The sequence below is a fragment of the Thamnophis elegans genome, chromosome Z (assembly GCF_009769535.1).
Source record: "Thamnophis elegans isolate rThaEle1 chromosome Z, rThaEle1.pri, whole genome shotgun sequence".
Taxonomy (NCBI): Eukaryota; Metazoa; Chordata; class Lepidosauria; order Squamata; family Colubridae; genus Thamnophis; species Thamnophis elegans.
Window position 1 is genome coordinate 49,375,164 of NC_045558.1, and position 25,804 is coordinate 49,400,967.

General features: G+C 37.3%; 1 protein-coding gene across 2 annotated transcripts in view; it reads right to left on the reverse strand.

The window, feature by feature from the left end:
* Positions 1 to 25,804, reverse strand: part of SLC4A7 (solute carrier family 4 member 7) — a 153,200-nt gene that overhangs the window by 12,932 nt on the left and 114,464 nt on the right. For both annotated transcript variants that reach the window (XM_032237216.1, XM_032237215.1), the window contains 8 exons: positions 23,692 to 23,795; positions 22,390 to 22,564; positions 19,403 to 19,536; positions 17,945 to 18,190; positions 17,372 to 17,477; positions 13,489 to 13,650; positions 12,204 to 12,317; positions 5,922 to 6,083 (listed from right to left, as the gene is read on the reverse strand). In XM_032237216.1, the coding sequence (XP_032093107.1) occupies positions 5,922 to 6,083; positions 12,204 to 12,317; positions 13,489 to 13,650; positions 17,372 to 17,477; positions 17,945 to 18,190; positions 19,403 to 19,536; positions 22,390 to 22,564; positions 23,692 to 23,795 (1,203 nt within the window). The remainder of the gene's footprint in view (positions 1 to 5,921; positions 6,084 to 12,203; positions 12,318 to 13,488; positions 13,651 to 17,371; positions 17,478 to 17,944; positions 18,191 to 19,402; positions 19,537 to 22,389; positions 22,565 to 23,691; positions 23,796 to 25,804) is intronic.

Here is a 25,804-nt window from a genome sequence, read left to right on the forward strand (position 1 = left end):
TTGTAACGCTTTATTGATTGTGCATTTGTAGTCCACGCAGATGCGGACAGACCCATTAGATTTGACAGGTGTCACTATAGGGGTCTCCCAGCGTGCGTGATCAACCAGCTCTAGGATTCCGTAGCTTACAAACTTGTCAATTTTCAGATCGATTTTGGAGCGGAGAGCGAAAGATACTCTCCTGGGTTTTAGCCCTATAGGGGCTATGTTGGGGTCCAGATTAAAAGAGATTGGAGTCCCCACATACTTACCCAGACCGGTGCCAAAGACATCCTCGAACTCCCTAAAAATTGCTTCAGCACTCTCGTCTTTCAAGGCATTGATACCGGTCACTTCTAGGCCCAGGACTTCGAACCAGTCAAGCCCCAGAAGGCTCTGCAGGTCGCTGGTGACCACCGTCACTGGGAGCTGGCTGCTGTAGTTCTTGAATTGCACCAAGAAGGTACCTTGGCCCACGATGGGGACTCGGTTCCCCTGGTAATTGTGAAGGCGGATGGCAGGGATGCGTAGATGCTGCTTCTTCAGGCTAGGGATAGCCCGCTTGAGTGTAGACTATGGTATGATGACCCCATGTTGATCTCAATTTCGCATGGAGAGCCCTTGATGAGGACTGTGACCTTCAGCTTTTATGGCCGCCTAGTGTGGACTTGGCCGATTGAGATGTGGTAGGTGACTCTGGTGTCACCCTCTGAGCGCCATGGTGGCTGCTGCCATGCCCCTTGGTTGGGCCTCTGCTGGCGGTTATATCAACTTTTGGGCTGCCAGGTCATCGTGGGGTGCTCACTTCTGCAAATCTTGGCGATGTGCCCCTTCTGCTCGCAGCGCTGGCAGATAGCATCGAAGAAACAGCAAGATGATCTGGCACGGTCTCCTCTGCAGCTTGCGCAAGGCAGAAAATGCGGTTCAAATTTGTGCACCGGCTTGGCATGGCTACTGCGCATGCGGCAGCTGTCATCTTTGTCTTCTGAGCTCTTGAGCTCTTGGCCTCTGCAGCCTCATGATGTATGTGTGCGTGCCTTGTAGAGTGCTTTGGCGCTGCAGAGTTTCTGTAGACTTAACGGCCGATTAGGATGCCCTGGCTTCATCCAAAGCAATTTGTAGAGTGAGGTTAGATTTTGCAAGTAACCTCCTCTGTAAATTAATGTCCCGCACACTGCATATGATGCGGTCTAGTATACGTTCGTCTAGGTCTCAGAACTCGCAATATGCTGTGGCCTTCCGTAGCGCTGCAACATACTCATTGATCGATTTGCCTTCTTTCTGATTACGAATATTAAATTTGTGCTGGCGGATGTGCTTAGATGGCTTGGGAGCATAGTGTGTCCTCAGTGTCTGTTGGAGCACTAACCAAGCGACCGATTGTAGCAGTGTTGGCTCAGATAGGTCTTGGGCTGTTTCGAACACTTCCCATCCACAGTAATCGAGGAACATGTTCTTCTTTCAGCCTTCAGAAAGGTCCATGAGGTCATTGGCTTCAAGGAAGCAATCAAACCTCAGCATATACCAGTGTTCAGTGACTGGGTTATAAGGAGTCGGTGGGGCATACATGGCCATTTTGTGTTCTGAGGGCATTTTGAATTTGCCGCTCAAAAATGGCTGCTCAAAGCCGTGCTGAGCTCCGGGCTGGATTTACTTGCTGGATTGCTACACTCTTTTTGGTTTGCCTAGTTGCCTTCCAATCCCACCTTCGTCGCCACTGTTAGATCGGGTAATGGAAAAGCACACTCAGGCTAAAGACAACAACAGCTGTTTATTGTAACAAAGAAGTATGTACAATCCAGCGAAGGTTGAGTCTGACAGCAGCCCTTTTATAGGGAGCTGTCAGACCCTTCGACCAATGAGATTAAACCTCTGTTCCCACTGGAACAGAGGACCTTGTTGGAAACCATTATAACTGTAGCTAATATATACCTTTTTGTTTAGTTGCTGTATCAAATCAGACAGTAACAGAAATATGAATGACAGACTCAAATAATTCCTCTGTAGAAGGAATTATCAGTAGTTCCTGGGGGTAACCGAACTTCCGGAGCTGATGCAGGAAGAACATTTTGTGCCTTTTTAACGATGGTTAAGTGTCCATTTCAAATCCTAGGAGATTATAGAACCCCAAAATTTGAAGGATTCTACTGCTGATACCATGCTGTTGAAAATAGTAATAAATGGCAGAACAGGAGAATTCCTTCTAAAATCCACTCTTATCTCTATAGTTTTAAGCATGTTCAGCTCCAGATTGTTCTAACTGCACCTCAGTGCCATGTGTTCAACCCCCGTCTATATACAGATTCAATATCATTTTGAATGGAACCAATGACTCTTTTTATGCTTTTTACCTAAAAGACAAATTAAAGACAATATGAGAATGATTTTGAATACCTTGGAATACTATGAGGCCCATCCTGAAAAGCAAATGGCACTGATGTTCCTCGATGCGCAGAAGGCCTTTGACAATGTGAATTGGCAATTTATGTTTTTGCAACTGGAGCAGATGAATTTTGACAAGAAATTCACTCAAACTATACGAATGATATACCAGAAACAAGCAGCAAAGATAATGGTAAATGGAGAACTAACAGATCAGATTGAAATAAAGAGAGGTACGAGACAAGGCTGCCCACTATCACCACTACTCTTTGTCCTAACACTAGAGGTCTTAAACAGAAAGATCAGAGAAGAAGAAGAAATAAGAGGAATGAAAATTAAGAGAGAAGAGTATAAATTACAAGCGTTTGCAGACGACTTAGTTTTTATTCTTGAAGATCCATTAGAAACAGCACCCAAATTGCTAGAAAGAATAGAGGAATATGGAGAAGTAGCAGGCTTGAAAATAAACAAAGATAAAACAAAGATCATGACGAAGAATATCCCAGCAACACAAAAGAAAGAGTTGTCAGAAATGTTGCAGATTCAAAATATAAGTAAGGTTAAATATTTGGGGATATACTTATCACCTAGATGTAGCACTCTTAAAGAGAATAACTATACCAGACTAAAATGACAAATAGCAATTTACTTGGAGAAATGGGAAAATTTGCACTTATCAATGATAGGAAGAATCTCTACAATCAAAATGAACATTCTACCTAGAATTCTATACCTGTTTCAGACAATCCCAATCAGATTGGGTAAGGACTTTTTTCAAGATCTAAATAAAATAGTTTTGAAATTTATTTGGCAAGGGAAAAAAGCTAGAATAAAACTTAAATTACTACAAGATGCTAGATCTAGAGGAGGATTTGGGCTACCTGATTGGGAGCTATACTATCAGGCAACAAACTTGATGTGAATTAAGGAATGGATATTATTAAAAAACTCTAGATTATTGAATGTAGAAGGTCACGACTTACTGTTGGGATGGCATGCTTTCTTATGGTATAAGGGTACTAAATCACATGGTTACTTTAGAAGACATTATATAAGGGAGGCGTTGTTGTTAAACTGGGAAAAGGTTAAAAGACTACACTATTTGAAAATTCCAGTCTGGATGTCAACAATTGAAGCATTTTCATATCCAATAATATATAAAAAGGAACAAACAGTTAGATATATAGAAATTGAATACAGAGGGTGAGCTCAAATCTATTCAAGAGTTGAAACAAGAAGGGATGGAAATGAACTGGTATTCATATGTACAGATACAATCTAGATATAATGAAGATAGAAAAACTAAAGGTCTTTATAATAAAATGACTGATTTAGACAAAATTTTAACAGGCACTGATGAAAAAGTAATTTAAAAACTACATGGATATTTATTGGAGTTTAAATTGCATGAAGAACAAGTTAAAGAAACTATGATAGCCTGGGGAAAAAACTTTAGGTATGGGATTGACTTAGAGAATTGGCAGAAATTGTGGTCTCAAAATTACAAAATGACAATGTCTACTGCATATAGAGAAAACTTGTATAAGATGTTTTACAGGTGGCATCTACCCCCGACCAGAATCGCAAGAATGTACAAGAATAAATCAGAAAAGTGTTGGAAATGTCACCAGATACCTGGCTCATACTACCACATGTGGTGGACTTGCACTGAAGCTAAAAGATACTGGACTAAAATCCACATGTGGTTGGAGAAAATGACACACAAACAAATAGACTTTAAACCAGAGATCTTTTTATTGGGGATCATACCAGAAACCTACAACAAAGACTTAAAATATCTGATTGTAAATGTGTTAACTGCAGCCAGAATTGTATTTGCAAAAAACTTGAAAAACGAAACAATACCAAAACAGGAAGAAGTTATCCAAAAAATAATGGACTGTGCTGAAATGAGTAAATTGACATTTGAAATTAGAGAGCAAGAGGATGAACAATTTTATAAGATATGGGATTTGTTTTATCGGTGGCTAGGGGGAAAAAAACTTTGGAAATGAAAAATGATATACTTATGCCTTAATTGAAGAAAGTAAATGATGATATAATTATGCTGTGAAATAATCTAACAATGACACAATGAAGAATTAATATAAGGTCTGGTGATATAATGTATAAGGTTAAGAACTTATTATAATGATATTTCGCTGCTGATAAGCAATTCTAATAGGGGAACAAATGAAAACTGGTATATATAGGCAGCGATGCTTTGTTGAAAAATGAAGGAATAAGATCTCTGTTTGAAGGTATGAAATGCAAGGTCAACAATAAATATAAGTATACTTTCTGGGGAAAAATAATGCTAATGTTAACTGAATATATATTGTAGAATGAAAATGAGGCCTTTAGTTATATTAGATGAAATATTTGAGATGGTAAATATTATTTGAAGATGCAGATGTTAAAACACTTGTAACCAAACAACATGCTCCATGTGATGATTTTTTTTTCTTTTTTTTCTTTTTTCCCTTGTTTTTTTAAACCCTAGGTTATTGTGGTGTCCATTAAATATACAACAGAGAGATACGGGGTGTGTCTATGGGGGGAAACGTAGTAGGGATGCACCTGTAATCAAATGACATATTGTATGGGATGATGGGGTTTTTTTCCTTTTTTTTGTGTGTGTGGGTTTTTTTTCTTTTCCCTTTGCCTTTCTTTTTCTATTATGTGATTATGTTGTCTATGTAATAAAAAATAAAATAAAATTGGGAAAAAAAGCAGAAATCCACCTATAAATATGGACAGGCACAGCTTGCTGAATCAGCCAACAATTTTACATTTACATCACAATTCAGCTCAACACGAGGCTGTGCAAATGATTTGTAAGAAGCATAAGCAAAACATGTGAGCATAAATAAAACATTTATCACTTTGTTCCTCAAAATGTTAAAATAACACTTCTTTGAAAGACTTTTGCAGCTATAATGAAGGAGGTACACAACAATACACGCATGCGTATATGCATAGACAATATTTATGCTGGGACTGGTCATTTCCAAGTTTCTGCCTAAAATATAATTCTGTTGCCCCTCCCTACAACATCAATATTTCATTTACAATACTTTCCAGCTAAATTCCTTTACCAGTTTTTAAACAGTTTTTACAAAAAATAGTCCTTTTGAATGGTAGCCTTAGCACTCTTTGGTTGATCTCAACAAGCTAAGAAGGGTTGGATGTCGTTATCAGTGTGAGGCCAAGAGAAAATTACTTAGCTGTATACAGTACTAGCTTGGGAAGTTAAAAAAAGGCAATAGAAAAAAAGACAATATTGGAAAAAAGCAATAACAAACAGATACCAAGAAAAGATACATGCCCATGCAATCACCAGAGTCAAATCTTTTTCTCATGAAACTTTCCAAGAATAAATGATCTATATTATAAATAAATTATATTATAAATAATCTGTCTATTACAAAGTATTTAGCTGACTACAAAATTTTGACTTGTATGTTTCCTTTATATAGAAAATCACTGCAATACTGTAATTATTTCTAAAGTAAGTTAACTGTTTCATTGGTAAATGAATAAACAAAACAAATATTCACCTTGAGTTTATGCTCTTTTCTGTTTATGATAACTGCTGTAATTTGTTGATCCATAAAAATAAGGATGGTACAAAGCAAAGCAGGAACTGAAGCAACTACTAGGGTCCACCAAGGATTACTCCCTAGAGGATTGATAAGCCATCCACGATCACTCCGTGTAGGCTAAAATAAAACATAAACATACAGCTACCCAAAGGAACAGATATTTTTCATTATTTATAAGAGAAACACTATAAATACCTGGGTACAGATTATAATAAAAGCAATTTTAAATTTAAAAGATTAAATTTTGAAAAAATATGCTTTTCATATAAAATCCAATTAATACAAAAATACAACATTAGTTTAAACAAAATTGCTTAATTTGGCGTGATCACAAAGCATTATCATACTTAAGTGGTTCCCAAACTTTACTTTTTTAGCATCTGTTATACCAGTGTTTTTCAACCACTGTGCCGCGGCACACTAGTGTGCCGTGACATAGTGTAAGGTGTGCCGTGGGAAAAACACTTTATATATAGTCAATATAGGCACAGAGTTAAATTTTTTTAACATTTTCTAATGGTGGTGTGCCTCGTGATTTTTTTCATGAAAAAAAGTGTGCCTTTGCACAAAAAAGGTTGAAAAACACTGTGTTATACCACTATTAAAGCTTTGCTGAACCACCAAATAAGCAAGCTATTTAACAAATTTTAATTATAGCCTATGGCTGTCAGGAATCAAACATATGTACCAGTGATGATGAACCTTTTAGAGACCAATTGCCCGAACTGCAACCCAAAACCCACTTATTTATCACAAAGTGCCAACATTGCAATTTAAACTGAATACTGAGGTTTTACTACCTAAAATAATAAGGCAGAGGGCAGCTAATTGTTCTAAGAAAAATGTAATAAATGCACTTTCATGCCTCTTCATTTTTTCCTGTTTTTGAAATATTACATTCAGCAACAATAAAAAAGAAAGAATACTTTTGTAATATAATTTCTTGATTTTTCTCTTCATTTTCTTATCCCAACTTTCTCTGTATATTTTTATTTCTTTTCTTGTTAAAATAAAATAGTTTTAATTTCTATTATTGAAAGAGACATTGCCTTCCTCATAACTAAATACCCATCAATTATTTATCTGGAAGAAAACTACATCACCATAAAATGTCCTGTCCAGGACAGAAGAGGGGATAGTCTTAGCCTAGATACTTTTGGTTATAAGCCAAAAAGGGCAAAGCTATGGGTACATGGCCTGTATCTTGCAGAAAAAGACAAAGTTAGGGATGCTTTGAATCCACGGTATGGAGATCAAATAGCTTTTTTTCTTCTGCTTCTTTGTCTGATGAGTGGTTCCAATAAAGAAATATGTCCTCCCCCCAAATCTTTGTCCCAAGGAATCTGCAAATACTATGATTGTCCAGGGCTGAAAAATACAACATGAGTAGTTACTGATTTATACTCTTCGCTTCTCCACCTATGCTCTGTCGCCACCACCACTGTGGCTTGTTTAGCGGGGATGGCCTTGGCTATAGTGTGCAGCTTTGTTGGTTTTTTGTCCACTGCAATCCGGGAGAGAAAGAAAGATGGCACAACAGGGCTCTTTTGTTCACCACCGACGGAGCCATTGACTGACCAACCCAATCAAAGCTGATCCCAATGTAGGGGAGACTGCAGAGTTGGCCAAGCAAATTATCTCCCTCCCCCACTATCAAAGTGGATTCTGGGCACTGTGCTGCAATGTAGAAACAGGAAATGAAATGGCCAGCATGAGGGAAGGAGGGGGAGCAGGGAGAAGAGACGGAAAGTGGCCTCCTTCTTACCTTGTACCGGGTGCTCTGTTGCCCACTTTGCCATTGCAGCACTGCTCCATAGAGCTTGCCCCACCCACCACCACTGCCCAGATGCCCTCACTTCCCCCAATCACTTTTTTGCCTATCTGATTTCCAGCTTCTTCATATTTCTCTGTCACATTTCTCGCCATCATAGTTTTTTTTAATTCCATGAACTTCTGTTTTCCTGCAAACAATGGCGAGAAACGTGATGGAGAAACATTATGAAGCTGGGCTGGCATGGCAGAGAGGGCTCTGAGTGCCACCTATGGCATGTGTGCCATAGGTTCACCACAACTGATATATACCAAGAAGCAATTAAAAACAGATACTTTTAAATAAATAAAAATATAGTTATATAAATGTACAGGTAACCTTTGAGACATGAGAGTAATAGAGTTGGTGGTGACAGTTGTTAAGCAAATTGGCCTCACTTAGCAACCTGCACACATCCTATTTTCCTTTATGTGATTGTTAAATAAACATGCAGTTGTTAAGCAGAGCATGGGATGCTTCAGGGGTGGATAAGGCCATTAAAGGCCTAGCACAGGCTAAGGCCCATCTATCCCAAGCCTCCAAAAGCCTCCAATACCCAATATATCCTGTGCTCTGCTTCCTGCTCCTTGGATCCCCACAGAACTTTTCACCCTTGTATAAGGTGACCAGATTTTCAGATTGGTAAAGAGGGACACCTTTGACCGGGGGGGGGGGGGGAGGCTTGATTAAAAATTTTATACGGAAAAATTATGGACTGTGCTGAAATGGATAAATTAATGAAAGAAATACAGCTGGGTGATCTCTCCGGTGCCCCGCGCTTTCCTGCCTCCTTCCATCACGAACCGGATCACAGACAGTGGTCACATTGAGGAAATGGGGATTTTATAGTATCCTTCCCCTGGAGTGGGGAGGGAATGGGGATTTTATAGTATCCTTCCCTGGGGGGGGAGGAATTGGGGATTTTGCAGTATCCTACCCCTGGAGTGGGGAGGAAATGGGGATTTCATAATATCCTTTCCCTGGAGTGGGGAGGAATTGGGGATTTCATAGTATCCTACCCTTGGAGTGGGGAGGAAATGTGGATTTCATAGTATCCTTCCCCTGGAGTGGGGAGGAATTGGGGATTTCATAGTATCCTTCCCCTGGAAGGGGGGAGGAATTGGGGATTTTGCAGTATCCTACCCCTGGAGTGGGGAGGAAATGTGGATTTCATAGTATCCTTCCCCTGGAGTGGGGAGGAATTGGGGATTTCATAGTATCCTTCCCCTGGAGTGGGGAGGAATTGGGATTTTGCAGTATCCTACCCCTGGAGTGGGGAGGGAATGGGGATTTTATAGTATCCTTCCCCTGGTGGCGGGGAGGGAATGGGGATTTTGCAGTATCCTACCCCTGGAGTGGGGAGGAAATGGGGATTTTAAGGGTGCAGAGGACGTGCCTCTTGTCAGTTGGCATCGGCTACCCTCCCTTCTTCTGCCTTATCTCTCTTTGCATTGGGAAAGAGGAGCGGAGTGAGAAAGCAAGACGGATTGCCATTGTCAGTTGCCAGGCTTCTGCCCAGTAGCAGCAGCAGCAGGGCTGGCGCCTGAGTGTATGGCAGAGACACCCACAGCCTTCTCCGGCTCACTGATTCTCCCCAACCACACCTTTTTCCTCCTTTCCAGCTGGGTGGCGGGAGCGCCTGGGATCTCCCTAGGTCAAACCTGAGAGGAAGGGGGGAGATTCCATATGAAGGCATCCCGAGGCTCTACTTTAACCCATGCGGGAAGTTTGGGGGGGGGTTGCATCTTTTCCCTGGCTTCTCTGAGTTTTGTTCCTCCCGCTTCCACTCCTTCAGCTGGAGACAATTACACACACACACTCCAAAGAATCCCAGGCACACAAACAAGCAGCGTGCCGAGCTGTCATCAGGGCTGCTGAAGCTTGCGAGGGAGATCTAGAAGCAGATGGGATGGGACTTGGAGTCCTACGATCTTGGCGAGTGGGGATTCCTGCGATGGGATTTGGAGTCCTAAGACACTGGCCATTGGGGGCTGCTGCGATGGGATTTGGAGTCCAATGCCCCTGGCGATTGGGGGTTCCTGCAAGGAGATGCGGCAATAGGGGGGAGGGTCTGAACAAGCCCCCCGCCGACCCCCTCCTTTAGAAGAGCCAGAAGCATTACAGGAGGGGGGGGTTGCACATCCCCCCTCCCCCGAAGCCCAGCGCCTGCTTACAGCAGCCCCAGATCGCCAGTGTCTTAGGACTCGGCACACTTCTCCTTCTCCACACATGTCCCCTGTCTATTCTTTTCCTCAGTTCCCACGCCCCGGCGGATCCGCACAAGTTCCTTGCCTAGTTAAGCGCGCCTTGGATCCCAGCCCCAGGGCACCTTTCCACGGTTAGCCAAACTCCTGCTCTCCCCGCAAAAGGTAGCCTCACCGCTGCCTCTCTCTATTCCCTTTGTCGGTTAAGAACAAAGCCCACGGTGGGGAAGCTGCTTGTTTGTGTGCCTAGGATTCTTTGGGGGGGGGGTGTAATTGTCTCCAGCTGAAGGAGCGGAAGCGGGAGGAACGAAGCTTGGAGAAGCCAGGGAAAAGATGCAACCCCCCGCCCCCAAACTTCCCGCATGGGTTGTAGATCCCTTGTAGGGGGAGGGGAGGGGAAGAGGCTCCGCGAGTGGGGGAGGGGAGGAAAATGGGGGATGCTGCGGAGGTAAAGGAGATGAAGAAGACCTTCATTGTGCCAGCCATCAAACCCTTCGGATCACTACGATTTCGCCACCGCCAGTTGCAAGGAATGGGAAGGAGAAGAAGGAAGGAGGGAGGGGGGAAGGAAAAGAAGAAGGGATCTACATGGCTCATCGGGCCGACGTGGAAGGCAAGCGGCAAGCCAGCCCTTCAAACTCATGCCGGCACTTTAGCGTGCCCCTCGGCCGCCATTCAGCGATAGATGTTTCGCTGAATGGCGGGCGAGTTCTAAACTGCCGGCATGACTTTTAAAGGGCTGGATTGCCTTCCGTGCGGGCCGACGTGGAAGGCAAGTGGCAAGCCAACACTTCAAAGTCATGCTGGCAGGCAGGGCTGGAGCGAGCGAGCGAGCGTGCTCCGTCTTGGTGGGTGCATGAGGAGAGCACTTTTCCAGCACTCCTGTGCCTGGAGAGCTCCCTCTGCATATGAGCCCGGGATCCGCCGTTTGCGCTCCCTTGCTCTGCCTCGCCACCCGCCTTCCCTATCTAGGGGCTCCTCCAGCAGAAATAGCAGAGTCGCATCGAGCGCCACTCTGCCTTCCTCTGTGCTCTTCCCACCCGGACGCCCAGAGCCTCCCAGCCCGCCCGGCCCGGGGTGAGTCAGCTGCAGTGCAGCGGGCAGCGATCCCACCACCATCCCCCCACTCACTCGCCCCGCCCGTCACTTACTCTGAGTTCGGAGAAGAAGCGGCAGCCCCAGGTGGCACTTTTCGCAGAGGCTTTCCCACGGCTTGTCCGAAAGTGGAGCTGGAAAGGCGAGCTCGCTCCCCGCTCACTCGCTACGCTACCCCACCCATGCGAGCGGCAACGGATGGGCGGGGGACTCATGTGGCGTGCTAAGCGGACTCCAGCCAATCAGTGAGCTGGCTGGGATGGAAAACTTTAAGCACGCCGCGTTTTCCATCCCAGCCAGTTCACTGATTGGCTGGAGTCCAGGCCAATCAGTGAGCGGCAGGCTGGGCTGGCTTAGATTTTTAGTGTAGATAGAATAGATGGGGGAACGGAACGAGCGAGCTAGCAGAAGCTGATGATGGGCGGGGGAGCCAGCGAGCGCCAAAATAAAGCCAGAGTTTTTGAGAAGCAGGCGGGATGCGGGAAAAATGATGAAAAATCGTGCCTGTCCCGCCAGATGCGGGACGTCTCGTCACCCTACCCTTGTACTGAGTCCCGAAGGCCTGATTCCCACCCCACTATGTCCCATACGTTCTTCGTCATTTATTTTTAAAAGATTTCTAGACTGCATGTTGGAAAAAAGGACAGGCCACGTGTCCCTGAATTATATGGCAGCCTCATGGAAATGGTTGCTATTTTTACATGCCCATGTGCATAGAGCAAAATAGTGACCACTTCCAGGAAACCAGCATGTGGCATAGAGACATGTTGTCCCATTTTGCTTAGTACAATCTCCACATGAGCATGCCAAACTGACAGATGCTTCTGCTAGGCCACCATCCAGCCCAGGAACAAACTGCTCCATTTTATTGCCATAATGTGATTTTCATAGAGCTGCAGAAAGCTGCTTGAGTTAAAACCATGAAATATGCAATCAAATATATGAATTCCACTGGTATAATATGTCATTGGATGTTATTCTATCAAGCATCTACAAAGCTAATGAATAATCCAGCTGCTGCAGTCTATCACATCAACAGCTACTTTTTTTATTAAATAATTTTTCCTGAGGATTTAATGGATAGTATTTTAGAGTTTATTAAGTGAAAATTAAAAAGCATTTGCTTACTTCAAATTTTTCAGGCACATTTAGTTTAGGAGAAGGAACTCCAACAAGATAATCGATGCAAACCATAATCACTATTGTCAAAAATATAGCAAAATCACTTATTGTAGATCGTACCTAAAAAAAGAAAGAAGCATAAAAGCACTTTGACATTTCAAATACTTATGTGCAATGAAATAGTTCTGAAGTACAATAACATTTATAATTATTCAGACTCTGTAATATGCTCTAACATCTTAATTTTAGAATATTTTAAAATAGGAGTCACCTGCTAATGAAAAAAAATCTTCATGAATAAATCTAAAAGTTAAAGCAAAATCTTGTAAAATAATTTATTTAACAATTTAAAAACCTATGTCAACAATTAAAGTATTTCTCCTTATTTTACAATGCATAATGAAAATACTCAATACACAGAATTTAAAAACTAGATAGCAAGCTATGCTCATTGTCATCAGCAATTTTTCTGCCTAATTAAATGTAATTTAGCATTGTTCCAATTCATCATTTCTCAAACTTTAATTAGGTTAACAATGATCAATTTAATGCTTCACTTTAATGTTAATTAAAAAATACTAGCAATGTATTTCATATGTATTAGCCTTTAAAAAACTTTTGTTACAATTGTTCAAGTTCAGCTCTAATAATTTATCATCTCATAATATAACATGAGTTGCTAACTGTGCACTTGTTTAAGCTAAAAGCTGTGCTATTTCAAATTGTATGTATCGTACCATATCATTCATATCACAATAAATATTGCAGAAAATGATACTGAATCAGGTAGCAGTCTAAAACATACATTTTAAACTGTTTGGAGGGATATTAGGAGAGATATTCAATGCTAAAGCTTGTTTTCCCAACTCTGACTTTCGAAAGCAGAATTCAATTTTTTCTATAGTGCTTAGGAAATTTTGTTAATTTTTGTATTGTATTACATAGTAATAATTCATATTATATTAATCATTAATATTATATTATTGATATTTTATTAGTTATATTCATTAACACTTGTATTACAACTTTAATGTAGAATACTGTGGCCACAGGAATAAGAATGAAAGAGCAGCAAAGAAATGTCTACTTGTTCTGTAGCCATGCTGCAATAGTCTGGATATGCAAATCAGCTTCAAGATCCTTTGTGTATCAATAAGACTAAGGATGCAGGAGGAATATTGGAAAATATTAAAATAATATATTCTTTGCCTTTAACATTACAAGTCAAATTATCTTCGGCAAAATACTTGCTGTAAAAAGTATGTAAAGATATAAAAGCTATCACAATTACCTTAGTGGGAAAATAACGTTTGGTCTTAAACTGCTTGAGAAAGGAGGAGAGGAAAAATGTTGTAAAGAATAATATAACAGACCAAAAAAGAACATCTGGGAAATATGGACCATGATGTTCACAAGCTGATCCAACAAATATGCCATGAAGATTATTGCATTCCTGTAAATACAAACACAAACATAAATCAAATGCTGCATTAAGAATATTCACATCTGAAATTAAATTTGTGTGTATTATAATTTCATCACCCATGAAATAAAAATCTTACAGTTGCTTAAATATAGACCAACCAACATTCACTTGTTAATTAAAAAAACAGTTTAATGTTTTAATATGCAAAAATACAAATAAATTTAATAATTAGCTCCAACTACTCAGAATTACCGTGTTTCCCTGAAAATAAGACCCAACCAGAAAATAAGCTCTGGCATAATTTTTCCAGATGTTCATAATTTAAGCCCTATTCCAAAAATAATCCCCAGTTAATAATGTCAGCCAGATAGACACATTTTAAGAGCATATTTCCCAAAAATAAACCCTAGCCAGAAAATAAGCCTAATGCATCTTTTGGAGCAAAAATTAATATAAGATCCTGTCTTATTTAGGGGGGGGGGGAACTATAGTTCTAACTAGAAAAGCCTAAAAGCTCCATAAATAAACAAATTTCTTCCCATGTTTAGCATAATTTGCCCTTTGTATGAAAATAGACATTTTATGGATTAACAAAATGAAATGAACTGGGATTGGACACTTTCGGTTAGGAAATCATATTGTTTATTGCTCAGAATATTAAAAACAAAGAAGAAATTATACTATTTCTTCTATACTAAGAAGGGTTTAATAAGAACAGTACTTGGTTACAACGCAATCAGTGACCAAATATTATTAATTAGACTTTGTGGACAACCACTTAAATGATAGCTATACTACTTTATGTTCCAAAAACTGATGCTGAAGAGGAGATTTCATGATCAAGTTAATAAATATGTCAAAATATACCAAGCAAGACTGAAGGCTAGAAGTTAGAAATATTAAAGAGTTGTATAGTTTAGGGAATTGAAATGAAGTGAAAGACTGACTTTTCAATTTCTGTCACACCAATAATTTCTTCATAGGTAACAGGACTTCAACAACCAAAATGCTGCCTTTATACATGGACCAGCACCATATGAAGACCACTGAAATTTGATGAGATATATTTCTCCTATACAAAGCTCTATTATGGCATCAAAGATATGGCAATGCAGACTGTGGAAGAGATCATAAACTGTTCATGAGCAAACTTCAAGGTAAGCCTAAAGAAGAAACCAACCAGTTTTCATGATATAATATTAAACATATACCCACCATTTCAAGGAGAGCATCAGGGATCACTTTGAAGTCCTAACCCTCATTGATGGAACACCAGAGAAATTTGAAATGAACTTAAAGAAGTTTTGAATGTGAAAAGAGATTGCCAAAGATTAAGAAAAAGAAGAAACTGGATGTGAGAACAAACAATGAAAACTACTAAAAAGATAAAAGAAGCCAAAGCCAAGAAAGACAAAACTTTCAGGTAAAAACCTGAAAAATTGTTACAAAGAGCTGTTGAAAGAAACAAGAATCAACATCTGCAAAGGTACTGAAATTGGAAACATAGTAGGAAATATTTCTTAGCTCAGGTGGAAATTCCAACATTGAATTGACGTTCTAAACAATAGTTAATAGCCAATTATCTTAACTGTAATTCTGTTACAAATATCAACATTCAAGATAGCTTATAAAATATTCCTTACTTATAAGATATTCCCTACTTACCTTTAGTACTAGAAGATTAAATTAGATCAGCACTTTGGTTATTACAAGTTGCAAAGCTATAGGAACTGATGGAAAAACTACAGAAATTGATAAAGAATAAATAAAGATTTTAACCAACTTATACCAACAAATCTGGAGAACGCTTATTGAAGAATTTACATGAAGTTTGTAAATTATATAATCATCTTAATTTCCCATGTTAGCAAAATAATGCTTAGGATGTTTCAAGACAGATTAGATGCCTACATGAAAAGGGAGATGCCAGATGTTCACACTGAGTTTTAAAAAGGGCAAAGAACATGAGACAGTATTGCTGATGCATACCAGATAACTAAGTTAATCAATACCAAAAGTAGTCATTTGCTACATTGATCATAAAAAGACCTTTCACCGTGTTAATCATATCAAATTGTGTTTAGAATAATGGGAATTCCAAAACATCTCAACACCCTATGAAAAAACTACCATATACAGATAACCCTCAATTTATGATTATAATGAACCTCCCATTATGGCCAGAAGTAATAAGTGTCCTTAAGTGAGAAGACTTAAATGCCAGTGGCATTTTACAAAGGACACCATGCTTGTGGACTAGGCTTTGATCCCGATCAGCTAGCAGTCGGGAGACAGACAGCTCTCCTAGCTCTTACTAGCTTTGAGGAAGTCAGTGTCATGCATGGAAAGGCAGCAACTTCTGGACGAGTTTCCTAAAATATTTCCCTTGCTTTACTCCCTCCTCACTTATTTAAGCTCTTTTCCTCTAGTCTTCAGCTTCCAGTCACTTATCAAGGTAAGTAACTTACATACGTTGTCACCTCTATTTCCAGAAGCACCTAATGTAATACACTTAGTAAATTAAATAGTTAAAGGTGATCAAGATAGAAGGATAGACGTGCAGAGTTTAGTTTCACTACCCAAATGGGATGGGGAGAATAGATAGATCAAGAAGACTACCACTTTTTTATCTGTTTGCACGTTTGTGGGGAGGGAAGGGGTAAAGCAAGGAAAGATTTTGGGAAATTTATTCTGAAGCTGCCATCTTTGCATGGAGCGTACTTACAAAGATATGCAAACTCTAGTAATAATAGTCAAGGGACAAATTGAAAAAAATGAAGCTAAAATGAAATATGAAAAAAGAAATTAAAGTAAACAACAAGAAACTAAAGTAAACAACAAGTAAAACAACCAATCTTAGAACTGATGATTTTCAAAGAGTTAGACAGTTTCTGTCTTTTAGGATCAACAACTGACAATAAGGAAAGAAGCAGCTGAGAAATATATCATAGATTAGCAATTGGCAAAGTAGCTATGAAGGCTTGGAAGGAATAACTAAATGTTGTGACATATCTGTACCTACAAAGACTAAAACAGTCCAAGCAGTGGCATTCCCTACGGCAGTCTATGGAAGCAAAAGATGCACTTTGATGAAGTAGGACAGAAAGAATACTTTAAAAAAAAAATTGGTGTTGAAAAATATCTTGGAAATATTGTGACAGCAACAAAAACAATTTATTATTGAATAAATCAACCCAGAATTTTCACTCAAGGAACAAATAAGTTCAACTTATCCTACTTCAAACACATTATACAAAGTTCTGGTTCTGTAGAGAATGCTGTAAAACTGGGAAACATAGAAGAGAAGAAGACAACCAACAGCAAGGTACATGAATTCACATGTAGGAATCATATAAATATCAAGATCTAAGGAGACAGATTGTCATGGGGGGGGGGGGACTATGTGATTTTTAACAGTGGACATTGTCTTGATAGCTCATACAGTTGGCTCTCACCTTACCATCACAATTGCGACTGGAATTTTGGTCATATCTGATGCAATTGTAAGATGTCATGTGGCTTCATCACTTTATGATTGCAGTCCCCTCATTGCTATCCATTCTCTGATCATGGATTAGCAGAGGGAATCCAGGTAAGTGCTGATGGTGGGTGGGGGGAAGCCTTGGGAGGTCTAGCACAGGCTGCATGTAGCACACGTTCCCCAAGCCATATATCAAATGCAATTTGTTATTTTCTTTTTGATTAGCACTGTAATATGAAATTTTACATCACTTTTCAAGCCATTCACCTTAACTGTGAGGTTGGTCCATGGTATGGTATCCAGAGATGTATTGGCTTTCATCCATAGCTCTAAAGTTTCATTACTGGGATTTGGAGGTTCAGCACATACACATCTAGCAAATTTAAAATTCATCATTTGAATCAGTGTTTTGTATTTATATATTTTAATATTAAACTCATATTTTGAAAATAGAATAATGGAAATGAAGAACATTTGCTATGAAATAATGAAATAACCTAAAACAGAAAATGCAATGCATTTTCAAAACAAATTGGTTTAATAAAGAGTTGATGACTCACTCTAAAAATAAACACTCATGGTCCTTCTTTCAATATTAGAGGTAAAGACAAAAAGCAAAGAAAAGGAGTGGAATGAGAAATATCCAAACAATTAGAACATACATTAAGAGATACATTAAGTAATCAAAGAAATCATATAACAAGAGAATAATTCTGCTGCATCTAAACTATTTGATTACTTTCTTAGATGAACTATTGGCTTAATCTGGTTCTCAAAATTTCTAGGTAAGTTCAAATAAAACAGTAAAAGAACATAATTTTATTTAAAAATCACACGTACGAATACAATGTCAGCTTATCAAGGTCATTGTGCATATTGAAAGGATATACTTCTCCCAAATGAAAGAGCTTTTCCAGTGCTTCGTATATAAATATTATGCAAATCAGAGCAGCAAAAGCCTCTTCAGTAAATCGAGTAATGTAACACACAAGGCTGCTTGCATCAGTTGCTACTAACAGGATGCATAAAAATGATGTCCACAGACCAATACTGGTTCGTAAAGAAAGATAAGAAAGTCCATAATCTCTGTTGAAAAAGGCAACATAGAATCATATATTAGGAATATGATTTATAAGAATGATTTTCACTATTGCAATGCATTCTGTTAAACCCTTAAGGTGATAAAGATATATATATATGCACACAATACTATATAACAGATTTTGAGGAGAACTGAATCGTCCCAAGCAAATAAATACAGCTATAGATCAATAATAAACTTCAAAATACAGTTTTTTATTTTGTTTCAATAAAGTGGCCAACTAGTTGTTTTGATTTTGTTTGTTTGTTTTTAATCTTTTAATTTTGAATGACATTTCGACAACTGAAAAAAAAATGATTGAAAATTTTAAATTGTAAAGCTTTAAAATCAGGAATAGCATATCTGTTGCAGAAGTTAGTCTGAGGCATTATTGCCTTCTGAAGATGCATGGCAATTAGAACTTTTTCAATGCATATCATCTTTAATTTCTGGCATCTTTTAAGAGCTTCTTTATAAATTCTTTGGTATCAACTGGGTCCTGAGACAGTCTGGCATGTCAGTTTCATGTTTTTCCTTCTCTCCTTCCTGACCATGGATAGCAAGGTCTCCTGCCTTGAGCACAGGGTTGGACTAGAAAATCTCCAAGGTTCCTTCCAGCCCTATGGTGCTATGATTCTATGATTCTAAGTGCAAACATAGGGAAAGCAAAACAAACAAACAAAAACCCTGCAACTGTGTGGTAAAAATCATTTCCTTTTTAACATGTATTGCATATTATATATAAAAATTTAGGTGTTTTTTTTTCAGTCTTGGATACCATGCTAATTTTTCTGATGCATTTCCTCCTACCACATATGTCCCTGGTCTTAAAACAATATTCCATTTGCCGTTTGATGCACTTTTTTAATATTGATCTTTTGTGTAATTTGTTTTTCATATTTATTTATTTATTTAAATTGTGTCAGGATAAATACCTTGAAAATTTGCTAATAAGTTGAAATGAAGAAGACAATTTGTAACTTAATTCCTGGTGAATCAAAAATTAATATTTGAAATGATGAACTAGCTTTGTTCTAGAATTAAGTCTTATTTGACCTTTGTGAGAACTCTAAATGCAATCCTGATTTTTTTATTTCTTGCTAAATTAAATCATGCAAATATATTAGATCTGTTTGAAACTACTATACGTCAGTGTGCCTCAAAAAAACTAATAGCTAATAGAACATTGAATTTTTGAGAATGAAAAATGTACTTACTTGCAAAATTTAAACAATATTTTTTCAAATATTAGTACTGGTCCAGTGCTGCCCAATATTGTCAAAGGTTGCCCAGAAAAAAGTGAATAGGCAACTCCAGTTAATGATGCTCCAAATAAAGACTCTATTGCACTCTGGAGGGAGGGAAAAAGAATCCTGTGATTCACTGAAGATAAAACTAAGCATTTAATAATGTGTATTTTCATATATTAGTTAACAGCATCAACTGTTAGAATGTTACAAATATTATTAGCTAATACATTTTATTTTACATTGTAGATAAGTAATTAAGTATTCAGTATGAAATAGTCCAATTAAAGTATAAATTTATACAAAAACCTAAAGAAAGATTAATTGTTTTGGCATATTAATCACAAGAATACTTGTAACATACCAAATCTAATTAAAGTAGGAAAACAAGGATAACTTTTCCTGTATAAAGAAAGCATGTTTGAAACAAACCTTTAGCCAAGCTGTGCATGAAGCTTGTATTAAAGCAAACAATTCATAGAACTCAAAAATTTACTGAATGCAACGGAGCAATGAGGATACTATTATTGAAAAGAAATAAACAGACAATAGAAATTATAAATAGATCAAGTAGTTATCATCCTGTTCAGTAATGCATTTGCTCAGTTACAGTGTCCATAAATGCCCAGCAACTATGTCCCCTTTTATTTTCTATAAAAGGGAATGGGAGTACTTAAAATTATATTTTATGTACTTTAAAATACCAAAAGTAAATTTAAAATATCCAAACAACCTCAAATTTAATTACTTTGAATTCACTGCATAGTATTTAAGATCAACAAAAAACATTTTCTGGGCAAATATAAGTTGATACTGTGTACACTAAAATAATCAATCATCACAGAAACATAAAGGTCAGTGGGTTTAGAGTTAAACTGGGGCACAACCAGCCCTTAGCATATACAATCATACTTCAAAGATACACACAATTAAGTCTGAGCTGATCAATGCATTAACCTAAGCTATTCACAGCAAATATACTGTGGAAATGACAATTCTGGAGGTATGAAAAAAAATCACATGTACCAGTACTCAAAACCTGTGTCCTAGGTTATTAAGATTATTATTAATCTTAGGTTATTATGGTTATTATTAAGATTAAGTTATTTGTTTAAACACAAACATGTAAGAACTAATGTACTCATGCACATCAAGCCCGTGAAGGTAGCAAACAACTCCAGACAACTAGAAAATAAATTATCAGGTATTTTTCAATGGACATTAAAAATGGACATTTTAAAAATCAGCAGTTTCATGACATACAGTTAAAACTACTATTTTAGCACAAAAATAGTGCTAAATAGCATCTTTTTAGCTATGGGTAGTAAGCTGTATGGTCATCATAGACATTGGACATCATATTATCAAGTCATATTGTAGTATAGAAAACTAGCTCTAAGGAAAGATTTTTTTTGTGTGTGTGTGTGTGTGTTTTTCAAGATGTCCAGATAGAGAACAAATTTAGTAAAATTCAAAGTACTGATATTGTCCTAGTCAGTAAAGTTAACTTTTCAATATATATGTAAATAGGTTTAAGGACTACAAGCACGTAGTCCAAAATGGGACAGGTATCCATTTTGTAGAAGGGGAGTATGCTTTTTATTTATAAAAGTTATCCATTTCAAAAACTGGGATGGTGGTGGAAATAATGTAATGAAGTGAGACAAATGTTATACCCTCTTTGCTAATTTGGGGTGTATCCATTAAGCAAATGTGTTGATTGAACCATATGGAGGTTGATATGGAAGGTAATTAATTTTGGTCTCCAAATGTGAAAAGTTCTATAGGCAAAAACTGCGTTGTATGGCTGCCAAATTTCATCAAACAAAGTGAGAATGTTCTAGAGATGACAAAAATTTGATTCAGGAGAGTATATGATTCACAAGTCATAGGTTTTCCACCCTGTGCATGGAAGAATACATTTGCACTAGGATATTATATGCCATAACACCTTCAAAAAGTAGTTTTATAAGTGCCAGTTACAAACTAAAATGATGAGCACAAGTAACTTATATTCAGTAATTCTATTAATGTATATATTTGATTAATTAAGTAAGTCATGAATTTGAAAGGTAGGATAAACCAACTGTTGTTATGGCTGATGCACTTAATCTTATCATGAAAATATAGTTGACCAAACTTCTTAAGAGTTCACATTCAAGTTATCCTTAGAAATATATTTTTCCTCTGGCAATAGAAAACAAATATTTTAAAACCAAACTAGGTGTTGCATAACATGCATTCAAATCCAAATATTGTTGTAGAGAAAAGCAGATTTAAGAGAATTTTTCTGTTTGGAGGACCAGTAAGAAAATACATTTTACCATTTTTCTGCCTTCCTTTCTCTACTGCTATATCCCCAGGAACATTCAAGCCTGGACTTGGGTAGATGGGGAAGGAAAGGTAGTAATAAATGGTTTTCACACCAAATGAAATATGATAGAGAAATTAATATAAAGATAAAAAATTATTTTGTTGGCATATCACTTTTTGAAACAGCTTTTCTCTAACAAAAAAATTACTTTGAATTTTGTTACATGCATGTGTGCATGACATTTAGTTTAGTGCAGAATGCTGAATTTTATTTACAAAACATTTTAAAAACATATTTTTTCAAAACAAACAAGATCTCTGAATTAGCAATCTTGAATATATTATGAAGATGTAACAAATATTTTTCCATTACTAGGTTAAGGCCTTTTAAAAACACAATGGAAGTTGTTTCTCGGACCATGAAACAGATTCATCAAGGCAGGATAATTTTTACCTTAACTGTACATCTCCTCCTGTTCTCCATTTTTTCCACATATTTGAGAAACATGTATTATTGGGCAGGGCTAGTCAAAAGGAGGTTGATAAAGGTCTTCAAATAAAAGTAGAAATAAAGGAGACAAATGAACACAGTCACTTGCCTCTGAAAAGCTAAAATCCTGGCTACTACCATTCTTTGTACTCACTATTCTGCCTTCTGTAGCTTCTCCAAGGAGCCCTCCAAAAGTGATTACAGGAGACATACAGGCACAGTATAGGAAAAGAATCGAGGCCAGACACTGCAGACTTAATGCATCCTTGAAGTCACTCAAGAAAAAAGATGTTTTCCTTTTGATGTCAAGTATCAAACCACCAAAAAGCCTAAATAGGTGAGATGAAACTCATCAAACTGTACTCTATAGGACTCCAGAATGTTTAAAACTATGGGACACACAAGACTGACAGTGCAGATTTTTAGCATAAATTAGCCTTATTTTCCAAACTTATTGACAATACAGTTGCAAACATTCCAATTTCATCTATACATTTTCAGCTGAGTGAACTGATCTTCTGATTTACTCATTTTAATGGTAAAGTATCCATTGTTAGTCTCTGGGGTTTTCTTAAATGAAAACATTTTCAGGGCATGAGCTTCTGCATTCAGTATCAAGTTTTGTGCATGTACGTTGTTGTGGTGAATAGTAATATATGCCTTGAGTAATTTTAAAATAGACTTACATACAATTGTAATATTTAATATTATCTACATATTTTAAAGAAATAGGAAGCTAGCTGCAAGTCTTTGAAAGCATTATTTCATTGTTTATAAGATATTGGAAAAATAATGTGATTAAAAAGTATTATTTTGAAAGAAATATTTTTAAAAATAGCTGAGTTACAATGCTGATTATTTTTTGCTTACAATTGAGGAGGAAAACAAAGCAAAACAGGTATTCATACTAAGGGAGATGAACAACATTTGAAAGAAATTGAAATTTAAAATCTTCCATTTGTCAGGGTTATTTTTCCTTTAATAATATTATTTAAATAAAATGTAGCTCATCTTTAAATTTTAGGCAACCATATCTTCACAAGGATTTTCCATATGAAGACATTTCTGCAGAATTCAACTTAACAAAGATATTATCCTTCTTAAACAATTTTTTCTGTTGTAATTGCTAAGATTGGGACATATAGAATATCTGTATAATTTTCACATGTGAGAAATCTCTATAATCTGAATATCTAGTTTCACACAGGCAATTTTTGTCTTCAAACTATTTTTATCTTCATAATGTAGTTTTAGATGTTGTATTAAAACTTTATATAGTCCCTAGAATCTGCTAAAGAATATTTCTACCATATTAAGAGACTAAAATAGACCATTAGCCATGAATCAAACATATTTATGTAGAAATTTTAATCCATGACATTTTATAAATTTTTAAAGCAGCAATAATTTAGATTTTCACACTGATGTTATTATAACAGAAGTAAATTGTACACACCTTCCAGTTCTTTGTAGTTCAGGTCCAGCATGATGAGCTTCTTCCTTAAGGGGTTCTCCAGGAGAAGCAGCTCCATTTGGAAATTTAGGAATCTTCCTCTTCTCCTATATTAATATTAATCTGTTAAATGATTTTTGCCTTTACGTCATGATAAAGTTATTATTCTTAGTATTTGTCCCTTGTAGCATGGTCTGCTTGTTTTACATTATTTTTTACCTCGTTCATATAGCAAAGCTATCAATGTGTGCTATGAAGAGAGGTTTTGTCCAGCATCTAACAATAATTAATGATCAGAAGAAATAACTAGCCCACAGTGAATGACCCAAGAAAAACTAGAACCTGGGTATCTCCATTTCTAGTCTAACATTTTAGCTACTGCACTATACTCAACTCATAAAGTCATACTTCAATAACAAGCATAATTTCAAGCCAACTTCTTCACATCTACATTAATATTCCAGGCTAACTATATAAAAGCTAATCAACTCGGAAATAATTTCCAATAATTAACACAATACTGTATTAATAATAACTTGTTTAAATCAATTGTAAGTAAACTATTTATCTATGTTAGGTACAGTGAAGTTTATATCATACGGTAGATATGTCACATATTGTATATGATAGCCATTCCTGTTCAATAAATTATCTAAAAGCTGTAAAATAATTTATTTCCTTTTCCTTTTTTTGCTTTTGAATCATTTTATAAAATAAAACAATTCATTGCAAATTTATTTTTCAGGTTTGTGATGCAATCTTTTTTTTTTTTTTGAATACATTTTATTTATTTCATTTTCATTTTCATTTTATACAATCACTTATATACTGTGCGTAAAAAAAAAAAGAGAAAAAAAAAACCCAACATGACACTTCATTTCCCCATACACCCTCTCTTCTCCCCCTCCAACTTTCATTTCACCCCTCCAGCATTCCCCTCTTCTACTTCCCTTCCCCCTCAGACATCTCCCCCTCCCTCCATCTCACCCTCCTTACATTCCCTCTCACTCCCTCTTTACTTCTCCCTCCTCTTTCCCTCTTCTCCTCGCTTTGGTGTATCCATACATTTCAGTTTGTTTTAAAAGAGAAAAAGAAAAAAAGAAAAAAGCCGCAGTATACAAGTGAATTCTTATTGTTCTAAGAATTGAAACTGTAATTCCACCCTCCCCTCTCCCCCCTATAATCCCCCCTCCCTAACCCCCTTACGGCTTCGCAGGTCCCATACCCGGCATAATTCTTTAACAAGCATTTGAGTATAATAAGGCCAGCTAACTTTAAAATTAAAAAAATAAAATAAAAGTAAAGCCAAAGGAAAAAAAAAGAGAATAGTAAAAAATACAAAATAAAAAACACACACACACACACACAAAAAGAAAGGAGAAACAAGAAGGGTCAATAAACCCACTACGTTAACACAGCTTCCCATTATCTGTAAATCTTAAACAATGTAGCTCATTCCAAATTTCGGTTATTTTACTACTTGCAGGGTTTCAAACTGTATTAGAGCCAGGTAAGTTGATCAATTAGGATTCCCCAACTAAAAGTCTCATTGCTTTGTCTATCTATTCAGACCTTTAATTTATCTCTTTTTTATCCGAATATCCAAACCTTTCTATAAAACCATTAACTCAAGTACTTCTTTCATTTTTCATTTCCAACACCTCCCTTTCTATCCTTACCCACCTCCACATGTAAATTTTTTTACCTTCCACCCTGCCTTTATCCATATCCACATATATATTTTATCCGCATCCATTGCTCCTCCCATATTTACTCCACTTTCCTGAAGACTCTCCGACCAATCTTTCTTGACCTTATATTGAAATAGCAACTCAAACAAACATCAGCTTGCATTCTAGCCCCAGGTAGTCTAATTAAGCTTTCGCTACCCTTCCCTCTCCCACGCGCCTCCCAACTCCGTTCGTCCCAGACCACAACTCAAAAAGATCGCAATCTCCGCTCTCCTCGCCTAGGAAAATAATTCATGCGCAATTTGAGTTAGAGTTCAGACAAATCTTATATACAATATGTGTCCACAATCAGCAACGCTTCTTTCAGTCTCCATGTCTCATCATCGATATACAACTTTTCCATTTTATCCCAGACGGAAATCATA